Here is an 11,059-nt window from a genome sequence, read left to right as displayed (position 1 = left end):
GGGCTTTCTGCTGCAGGAGCCGCGCGCTGGCAGCGCCAGTGCCCGCACGGCTTCTGCTCCTGGTGTTAGTGAAGGGGGTCCCCATCCTTCCCACGGCATTCCCAGGATTTGGGCGCTCGCTGGTGGCTCAGGGCGATGCACAAAGGCCCCGGGTACCACCCGGGCTCCCGAGCCCCTCTCGCGGAGCGTTAAATCCATTTAATCCAGGAGCGAAACGCCCCGCGGGGCCCGGCCTCCCTCCCGGAGGGTCTCCAAGGGGCAGCGAGGAGCTGCCCCCGGGGGGCTCCCGCCGCCACCGCGGCTCCCTCCGCGCGGCCCGGGCCCTGCGCGGCCGCCCGGGGCCTGCGGGATCCGCCGGGCTCCGCGCTCGGCTCCGCCCGCGCCCGGCCCGGCCCCCTCGGCGCGGCAGGCGGCGCTGCGGCCCGGCCGGGCGCGTGTGCGTGTGCGTGTGTGGCGGGAGCCCCCGGGCCGCCTCTTCCCTCCGCGGCCCGGCGGAGCGGGGAGGGAACGGGGAGGGAAGGAAGGGAAGGGAAGGGAAGGGAAGGAAGGGGGGCCGGGCCGGCCGCCGCCGCCGCCGCGCAGCGCGCAGGCCGCCGCCGCAGTGTGTGTGGCGGCTCCGGCAGCAGCGGGAGGCGGCGGCGGGCGCGGCTGGGCCTCGGCGCCGGGCCGCGGCCCCGACATGTCCGGCAAGATCGAGAAAGCAGGTGAGGGCGCCGGCCGCCATCGCCGCCTTCCCCTGCGGCCGCGCTCGGCCTCGCGGCGGCTCCTGTCAGCGCGGGCCCGGCCGGGGATGCTCTGCCCGCGCCGCCGCCTGGCCCCGGCGGCGGCTTCCGCGTTTTTATTTATTTTCCCCTTTTTAGAATTATTTCCTCCCCACCCTCCCTTCCGTGCCTGTCCGCGGGGCAGCGTGAGGAGCTTCGGGGCCTACTCGGCCACGGCTGGTGGCAACTTAGGCAACTTCTCCCCCTCCTGCCCGGCCCGGGGCGGCGAGGAGGAGGCCGCGGGCAGGGCTGGGGGGTCCGGGCCCCCGCGTGTCCCCTCCCGTGTCCCCCGTGTCCCCTCCCGGCTCCCCGTGCCCCCTCCTGGCCTCCCCGTGTCCCCCCCAGCCGCGTCGCGGCTCCCCCAGCTCCCTGTCACACCGGGCAGCCCTTGGTTTTTACCCCAGGACGAGTAAAGGTTCAGTTTGTGCCTTGCAAATCGAGCGGTGGAGTCACTCGGCTTAATTATGTTGCTTTTAATTAGCAAAGGGAAAAAAAAAATCAATGTTTTGTTTTTGGTTCCCTTCAGCGTAAGGGCTCGCTGGATGGTTTCCTCTAGGGATGAGCAGAGGGCAGCGTTCAGGCGTTTCAGGGCAGCAGCCACGGATTTAGCAAAGAGTCCCTTTATTATTATTGTTATTTTTTTCCCAAAAGAGTAAAGTTGGCAGCAGCGTTTTCTGGTTGTGATGGCTCTGTCCCGGCTGCGTCGCGTTACGCGTTTTCTTGGTTCTGGGGTGGCCTCAAGGGGAAGGCTGCCCAGCAGCCGGCTCTTAAGCGCACGATATCGGCACCTTTCCAGCTCCATGGTGCTGTCTTACGAGCCCACATCCCAGCACAGGACAAATATTCCCCCCAAAACATCACAGGTTAATCCATTGCACCATCCTTTACATCGCGTGGCCACCTCGCGCTTTGCTGGCTCTCTTTCTGCAGTGCTTCTTGGTGTCTTGTGTGATTTTGTACCCTGGGAGCAGGTAACTCAGTAAAAGGAGGTGTTAAGCAGCGTGTATAAAGGGTGAGCGCTTAGAGAGATGACACTTGTTTATGCTAGGGGGGAATTTGGCTTGGGATTTTAGCAAATGCTGGTAGCGGTGCAGGCGGTAATTACAGATGCATAAATAAGTGATCACACTTTGTTTATTCGCGTGCAGTAAATAACCCTGTGAGGATAGTAAATACGGACCAGCACCAGCGTGAGGGCTTCGAGCGCGGGGAGGTGCCTCCAGCCACACACAAATGCAGTTCTCTGCCAGAAACAATAGAGCAGAAAGGCCCAAAACACCCTATGAAACCCACGCGCTGCAGAGCCTCGAGACCCGGCCCGGGTGCCCGCTGGGGAGCTCGGGCCGTAGCGCAGGATCCGTCCCGGGACGGTGCCGGGAACGCGCGGGCCCTGGGGACGCGGTGGGGGAGGCCTCGGTGCAGGAGCGTTCGGGAGGTTCAGGAGGTTCCTTTGGCGCATGGGGAGCCCGGTGATGATTTGCTGACTAATAGTAACTGCACATCTCAGGGATTTTCCTTTTTCACCTGCTCTTAGTTTCATTCCTTACAAAAAGGGTATTAAAAAAAATCGAGCCCAGCTGTAAGCTGGAAGAGGTAAGGGAGGGAGGGAAGGAGCAATCCAGCCTTTTCAGTAGAGTATGTGCTTGATCACCCCCTTTGAGTGTTTGAACTTGTGGCTGACAGACAGTTTGGTTAGTAGCATCACCTAATAAACACCATCTATAATGCTGCAGTAAATCTGGGACAATATGAGTCAGAATACGTACAATTGCAGAACAACATAGATATAGAATCGTGAAACAGATACTGTGAGGTCTGAGAGGTCTGCCTGTTTTTGTACACTTGTATTTTTTTGTTCTTATGGAAGGGAAATACAGGCAGGACCCATTATGTTATAAATAAGATGGACCATTGGCCGTGAACAAGTAGTCTGAAATATCTTCAGAGTTGGTTTAGGCTTTGATTTGGCTGGTTTTCCTACAGAAGAAGAAAATGTCCATCCAGTCAGACAAGGGAGGGAAAAAAAAGGATAATCTTTTAAGGGTAGATCCCTGGGGATCTTACATCTGTTCCCTGGGTCCTTAAATGAAACACATTGTCAGCACTTAATAAAAACCTCTAATAAATGATAACAGATAATAGCTGCCATCCAGTCCTCCAAAAAGGGTGGATAAGGCTCCATCTGGAGCCTCGTGTCCTGCTATTTAATCAACAGAAGGGTCACTATGGTGTGATTCAGATCGCCACGTTGGAGTGAAGGGGAGCCGTCAGGTAATGCCATATAGTAGGATAGTTTATTTGTTTTTTACCAGTATTAAATTCACCGTTCCGTTAAGCTTCACTGAGGAAACTTCTAGATACATTTCGAAAGCAGAACCCCTTTTGACTTAAGGAGAAAGGATAGCATCCAGGTCTTGTATTTTCTGTAGTTCAAAATCGTTGTGTTTGTGACTTTTTGTCTTTGTTTTCGGAAGATAATTGTTCTCACTGTAGTGAGTCTTGCAGTTCTGATCTGTAATCCAAAATGCGGATGCCAAGAAAGAGTGGAGAAGGCGGCAGACGGCTTGGTTTTCCTGTTGCCATGGCAATGCATGAATTCCTATATTTATTTACCTGATGGATCGCATGCTCCAAGGAGCTGAACTCCGCATTGCTCAGGGAGAGTAAGGGAGCAGTTAGACACCGTCAGGTATAAAACAAAAGCTCTTCCATGAAGAAGGTCCATTCAGAAATGCCTTTTATTACAACCAAGGAACGCATGGATGCCATACCTTGAAGGTTTATTCTAGGGGATGTTTTCTGTCCTAATTTTTAGTTGTTTTGCAAGCTTTTTTGCAGCCCATGTAAGCTTTCCTTTTCAATAGCTGTCTTGCTAAGGTTATTTGAGACAAGCTAAGGTTATTTGAGACAAGCTAAGGTTATTTGAGACAACTGTGCTAAGTGTTTAGCTACCTGGGGTGCTCTCAGTTACCTCTACCCAACTTGCCACAAAATTGGATATGTTTATTCCCAGCAGGCTAAGACAGAAAATGCTGTTGTCTTCACCAGTTAATAATAAGCAGTTTCCTGATAAGCAAATTTATCTCTCCTTAAAAAATTGTTAGCAGAAACATATATTGGTAATTCTAGGAGAATGGCAAAACAGCAGAACAGTACAATGCAGAAGGCCAATTCATCACCCTCATCGGTGGAGGAAGTTTCCTGTTTGTTCGGAGTCCTCCACGCTGATTTACACCATTCTGACTTGGGCATCTCTGGATGTTTTTGTATTAAGATGCAATTTCCAGGTGTCTTGTTTTTGGAGGTATGATGTATTTTGGAAAATAGGTTTGTAGCTGCCTTTAGTCATCCCTTGATCGTTTGATTAGTCTAGAAGTTATCCTCTGTATTTTTTACATAAAATTTTCTGCACTTTCTCTTCCTTTTTCTGAGTTATGGTTAGGTGAAGTACTAGGCAGAACTGTGTTTTTTTTTTTTTGGTTCAGCTGTACTTTGACCACTATACTCTGTTCTCATGTGTAAGTGGAGACTCTCAGGTTATTTAGAAACTTTGCACTTGCCCAGTGTATGGTGCTACTTTACTAAACCAGTGATTTTCAACCTGAGTGCTACATCCAAGATGTCATAACCTGGGATCTGATCTGGGTCTGACAGATGTTCTATCACGTAGGCTCAAAGCTGCAGTGTTCAGAACTGTAGCCTGCAGGATAACCGGTGCAAAGCTGAGATGGTCGCAGCGGTTGTAAGAAAGGGGTGGGCAAGGAATGGAGGAAAAAAAGACAGCTGAAGTCTCAAGGAATGTGGAGCAGCTGGGTTGTGCCTTAGTCAGTGAAAAAGCTGAAGCTGGAAACAATTGCTGAATTTATTTTGAGCATAAGCAATAGTTTTCCTTGAACTGCAATGACTAAATATATCTATTGGTGTGATTGTGCGGGGTGGCGACTCTTAGTGGCTCTTGCTAACCTCCTTCTGGCAGGCAGAGACATTAGTGGAAGGTCAGTGTCCCTCGGGAATGCAACACAAGTGTCCCTCATCTGGGGGACACTTGCAGAGAACGTTTCCTACTTGTGCAGGACCTGTCATCTACCGGCGTGGCTTGAGTTGTTGCACTCCATTGCATGAGTGGAAGAAAACTGGTATTTGTTCTTGAGGAAGGGAGTCAATCCTTAATTCTTTTTTTCCCTAAGTTTCCATAGGGATCCATTCTTCTTTTTGAAATTCTTGAATGGCAGTTGATACCTCAAGCTGTTAATGTAGTGATTCCATCTACGTAGTCCTCACTGGAGCTACTGTGACAGCTGGAACTGTTGTTATCATAGGAAACTTAGCTAATTTCATATATCCTTGTACCCCAGTAAGGTAAGATGGCAGAGAGCATCACTGGTCTTTGTGCCAGGAAAAACTCCAGGGACTGAACAGTTTATTAAAAGCTAATAAATTTTATGTCAGAGTTACAGGTAAAGTAATTGAGTAGTTTTCTTCCTCTCGCCTACAAGTCACTATCCCCATCATTTTGCCATCTTGGATACATGTAGAGATATATAATTTGTTCTGTTTTTCAATGCCAGTCATTCTCAATTTTACTTCCAAAACTAGAGCTCTGGAGTTCTGGGGGACCTGTGCACCTATGCCAGTTAGCAGAGTTAAAATCTGTTCATCTCTGTGCACTGCTGCTTGGCACATAAAAAGGAAGACCAAGAAGGACAAAAGAACATTGTGAATGGGAGATGCTGATGGAAAGGTTGGAAATAACAGAAAAGGAGCGAGAGGAAACCCAAGGCATGGATGTTAGAAGAGAGGGGAATGGTGGATTAAGTTGCCTGCAAGTAGAGGAGGATACAGAAAGAGGAGGATGCTGACAGCTTTCATCGGAGTTTGTTCCAAGGCAAAGAGAGAGCAGATGAATTTCAGCAATCTGGAATTGCTGGAGAGGAATCTTGCAGGTTAGGACATGCTGCCAAAGGAATGTTCCTCAGTTCTGCTGCTCGCATTGCTGTGACCTGACAAATTTACAGCTACATTACCTGATCCGTAGCATGCACTCTTAAAAATACATTTCTTATCTCTTCTTGTAGTGTGTGGCACTGATGCCTATGGAGGAAACAATTTCATCTATGTGTGAAAGAAATGTTGTCTCCACATATTATATGAAGAAAGTTGATGATTTTAATGATTGGTTCATTTTTATTTGTGTTGCATGTCTTAAGTCTTAAAACAAACTCTTGATGTTAAATGCATTTGCTATTTTAGTCGCTGCTACTCATCTTCTCTGGAGTTGGAGAGAGTGTTTTCGTGTTGAAAGGAAGGCAGAATGCGATAGAAACAGAGAAACAAAAAAAGAGTGAGGGTCTGTGTGACGGCATCCGTTTACTTAGTGGTTTGGGTCAACTGTGGGGGAATCAGTCTTTATACACTTGATTTCTCTTTTGTGCTTATTGTCAATTATAAAATCTTTTACTTTTTCAAGAGCTCTATGCAAATTAAAGGCCTGATAATTAGTCTTCTGGATTCATGTTTCTTAATTTTTATTTTTTGGCTCCCTTTTTATACTACAGAGACAGTCAGTTCAACATGGGTGGCAGTGGACAAAGGGACTCTTAATGATGGGGCTAAGGCTCTTTGTATTAAGCAAATGCGAATTTTTCATTATTTTCCTTCATTTTGCCTGGAGAAGCATCTATGCTTCTGGTGCCATGAAAACACCATACATTTTGAGATTCAAGCTAAGGTCTTGGTATTGCCATCAGTACCTCGAAGGAAATACTAATTCATTATTCTCTTGAGGGAGAAAGGTTAAATCTTTCTTTTTCTGTCTCTAATGAAAGGACCTGTTATTACATACTAAAATCTTGGACAATCTGTTTTGAAATAAAAATGATGAGATTTTTCTTCATTTCTTAGATTTCTGGAAAGAAATGAAATCAGTAGTAATTTAAAATTCAGAGTTACCCATAGCTGGTAAAATCAGAGCGAGCGGTTGCTGGAGCTTTGGTTGGTTGATGGAGCACTTAACCCTGATAGAATTCTACCAATACACTAACTTTATTGTCTTGAAGTGTTAGACTATAATTTGCAGGTATTGTTCAATTATTGAAGTGGTAGAAAGGATTGTCTTTACATATAAGCAGCTTTTATCCCTTAGCTTTTGAATTTTTTATTGTACTTCTCAGCCTGCCAGTCTGTCCTGTCCTCACTGCCCAAGAGGTGGTAAAATAGCCTCAGGAATTAATTCCATATTTAGAAAGTTTCCTTTACAAACCAAACATCATGTAACCAAGGACATCCAGGGAAATCAATATTTTAGTTCTGGTTATATAGCTGATTCTAACAAATTCTATATAGCAAATCTTCGTGGCCTTCCAAAGGTGGACTTCAGTTAGCAGGACAATACTATTTAAAACACAGATTTCCTTTGGGATTTACATTATCCTTGTATTGTGTGTTCTACCTGTAACTTAAGTTTGTCGTTTTGAATGTGGTGCCCTAAAATGCAGATTATTCCTATTCATTTTTTGCTCAACTTTGCAAAACAGCTTTCCATCTTACTGTTAGGAGCGCTGAGTCTTTCACATACAAAGAAATTAAATATCCTTTTTTGGATACGTTTTTATCACTTTAAATGCTTTTAAAATGTATGTGTTTTGCATTTCTAATTAGAAGAAGCTTTAAATTTAATTATATGCAAGAATAGTAAGTTTGAGGAACTAGTGAGATCTATCAGTGGATTTGATTAGAGCTCATCTACGAATTTGCAGGGATTTACAGAGAACATTGAGCACTGCCTTGTGCAGGAAGGAGGTGATTTTTCTCTATAAATATCCTTGGGAAGGGTGTAGGGAACTATATATTAAATCCAATGCTGGATTTTTGATGGAGTGTGATTATAATGGAATATGGGTTGGGTTTATTCTTCTGCGCAGGGAGTTCCTTTCCCAAGGCGACCGACCGTGCAGGAGAATTCCACAGTACCCAAAAGACTTTCTGCTTGTGGAAGTCACGGGAACTGTTGGTTTTGGCTGCATTGCAGCTTTATGAGCAATTCCTGAGATAACATATCTGGCAGAATTTGGGGAGGGGGGTTTCCCTGCTTAGCTGGTCTGCTCTGTAGATGACTGAAAACAGGGACAGTTTTGTCTCCTGTCAGCCTGGAGTGTTGTAGTTGCTGTAGATTGTTGTTGTGGATTGTTGTAGTTGCTGTAGGTTGTTGTTCTTGACAAACAATTTGGTGCATCTGCTGAAAGGTAAGCTTCATTTTTTCACATTTGTGCCTCAGTTAATTTACAGCATCTTTTCACACGGAATAGCAATTGGCCATCCATCCTCTCTTACAACCCTTGGACTTGTTCACCAATTTCAGTCAGACTTTGCAGAGGAATAGATACTAGAAGCTTAGTTAAATTTCTCTATGCTTTCTGAAGAAAAGAAATGGAAAGAAGAGACGTGAAATAATGTCTTTCTTATGGCAACAGGGCAAATGTGGCTGTTCTGTGCTCCATATGGCCATCCAGCATCAAGGTGTGATTTCAGAATCACTAGCACACGTGATGTGTGTTTTATTCTTTTGTTTAACCAAGACCTGCCTGATGCCTGCTGCTGTTTGATGAGATAACGGAGTCTGCGATCACATGCTCATTCAGTCTTGCAGACTTTTTTACAATTTAAATTTGTCTTACATTAGTTTATTGTTAGTTTATCTGGCACTGTTAAATTTGCAGAAATAAGATAAATCTGGTTATATTCTCAAAAAACATTAGAAATCTGTGCAGTGAGTCACTCTAGCCTCAGCTGGATTAATTGTTGCAACCTTTGGGTATAGGCAAGGTCCGACAACGAATGGCTGGAGAATCTTTGTTGCATAGAGACTTCTAATTTCCTCTCCAAACTTCTTACACCCCCACACTTCTGTTAAAAACTGGTTGTGCCTTTTAAGCTTTAGCCTCTGCATTTATGAAGGTAAGATAAATTCATATGAGATGTTTATAAAGGTTTGTGAATATTCTTGCTCAGAATTGCTCAATTTTGCTAAAGTGGTTTAAAATTGCACCTATATTGAAGCAGGTAAAATTTTGTGTATACAAAGGCTAAAATACCTTTTAGCTATAATATAATCTGTGTTCTAATAGTTTCTAGTCCCTCACGGTTTCAAGCAGCTGTCAAAATGTTTCAGTATGGGGTGTATAATTTTGGAAATGCCAATTTTATGCCACGGGCTCTGGGAAAAGTCCGTGGTGACTGTGACTGTGCAGGCACGATGCTTAATACTGACACAGTGAGGTCTGGGGAGATGAATCCCAGCGTTTGACAGAGCTCTCTTTTTGGATAGTTATTACAATAGAGTTTAACTGTTCCTTGACAGTGTAATTTCATGAAGTCCAGTGTAGTAATTCAGCACACTGCTGTGCTGTATGTGTGCAGATGAGGCATTAATTTCTCACAGGCCAGTGTGTCTTTTGCTTGCAGTGCTGAAGCAAAGGTGCTGTTTGCCCCCCTGATGCTGCCTGACTCTCCAGGGAGGAAAGCAGAGATAAGAAAAGACCCCTTTCCCTGAGAAAATCCTCTCTCTCATGCAAATCGCTGCTGCAACCGAAGAAGGAACCTTAGGCACCACAAAGGGGATGTCTGCAAGAGCTCACTCAATATTAACTCTGTTTCTAGTGGCAGACCTGCAGGCTAGAAACATTTTTGTCTTATTTGCTGCAAGTTCCTGAAGATGAAGCAGATATTAGACCTTTAAGGGGGAGCTTCTTCAGCTTCCCTGGTTCTGCTCAGCCCGGGAGATGCCGGGTCGCGTTCCGTCAGCCAGGGATGATTTGGCATCAGCTGAAAGGTAGAAACGTTGATAAAAAATGTTTTCCTTTGCTAATAGAACAAAGACTCCTTGATTTATGATCTGGTCGGCTTGGGATGAGGAATGCCAAAGAGAAACAGAATCCTTTGGAATGAAGCAGATACGTGTGTCTTCTGGGGACAGATCCGAGTAGCCTGTCGGGATGCTGAAGGGTGGACTGCTGGTTGAAGCTGAGGAACCTCAGGCTGCTGGACAAATGTATCCCTAAAACTGCAGATTGGGAGAGTTTGGTTCTCATCCCTTGATGTATACATTTCCAGATGGTCTTTAAACAAAGATGGCTTTGCTTCCTGCTGGTCTCAGGTGAAGGCATTTATACAAATTCTTTAAATAAGCATTGGCAGCTCTTACTTTTGGGTTTTTATCCTGAATTACAGCCTTGATCATTAGACCTCAAATCTTAGGTGAATGTTTCACTATGGTACTTCTGGGCTCCTGGGAGACATCAGCTACACCACAAGCGATAGACAGGAAAACTTCTCTACGCTTTCCTCTGGCTGTCGGCCTGGGAAGTGCCAAGGTGTAAAGGATCGAAACACTCTTTCTGCCCGAGCGCTGGTAGAGCTTGCGTCAGTGCCTGAGATCGGCTGGATTGTTGTGGCTTCTTGGTATGTGCAGCTGCATAAGGAAAAAATATTTACCTGGCAGTAGACCACGATTGTTCGTGTTCAGAATTATCACCTGAGCGTGTATTTTACCTTCTTTTTTCTTTTTTTTTTCTTTTTTTTTGTTCTGGTTGACGTTAACATGATGCAGAAGAGAACCCTACAGAAACATCTGAGGATTTTTTCTGGCAGCTGGACAGATAGGTTTATCTAGAAATCCCGAGTGTGTCTGGCTACAAGGTGTGTAGTAGTGCTAGTAACAACAAAAACAACGTTTGAACGTTGTTGACCACTTAAGTCATCGCTTTGATACTGCTCAAGCTCTGTAAGTACTTAGGGCTGGTGTAAATAATGTGAGCTGAGATTACAGCTGTTGGTCATTCAGATTGCTAGTGCTCCACTAGCAATATCCAAAAGTTTCCCACATCAAATGAAATGTAGCTGTGATTTTGGACTCCTCCTCAGTGCACACGTTCTGCTCGCCTCGCTGCTGACAGAGCTCCTGATCTCTATTACGGAGTCTGATTCCCAACAGGAATAACTCGCCATGCCCAAGAGCCTTGGCAGTGCTGCCAGCGTTGCCACGTGCCCTATGGGCAGAGCTAACAAGCCGTGCTTTTTTATTTACTTTCATTTGCTTTTATCATTTTATGCTTCTCAATTTAGTGCTTCACATCTAAAAGCCTTTGACAACCCAGCATAGCAGGTCTCAGATGTTATCATATTGGCAAAAACCATGCTAGAAATACTGGTAATAAATAAGACGTATTTATTGAAATGGCTTTTCAAAATTCTCCTATCCAAAAAGGTGAAAATTTTGTAGACGCTGCACACTATGATCTTGG

The 11,059-nt window shown here is 45.5% G+C and overlaps 1 protein-coding gene across 1 annotated transcript in view; it reads left to right on the top strand.

Moving 5' to 3' along the window:
- Positions 1–555: 555 nt before the first annotated feature.
- Positions 556–11,059, top strand: part of RAPGEF1 (Rap guanine nucleotide exchange factor 1) — a 77,100-nt gene continuing 66,596 nt past the window's right edge. The window contains exon 1 of the mRNA XM_088525281.1: positions 556–704. Coding sequence (XP_088381407.1) covers positions 680–704 — 25 coding nt within the window. The 5' untranslated portion in view covers positions 556–679. The remainder of the gene's footprint in view (positions 705–11,059) is intronic.

Source organism: Tinamus guttatus, unplaced genomic scaffold, assembly GCF_059628265.1.
Source record: "Tinamus guttatus ecotype Peru unplaced genomic scaffold, ASM5962826v1 Tinamus_guttatus_pri_ptg000226l, whole genome shotgun sequence".
Taxonomy (NCBI): Eukaryota; Metazoa; Chordata; class Aves; order Tinamiformes; family Tinamidae; genus Tinamus; species Tinamus guttatus.
The sequence above is the reverse complement of the archived record's forward strand: the minus strand, read 5'-3'. Positions and strand labels throughout refer to the sequence as shown.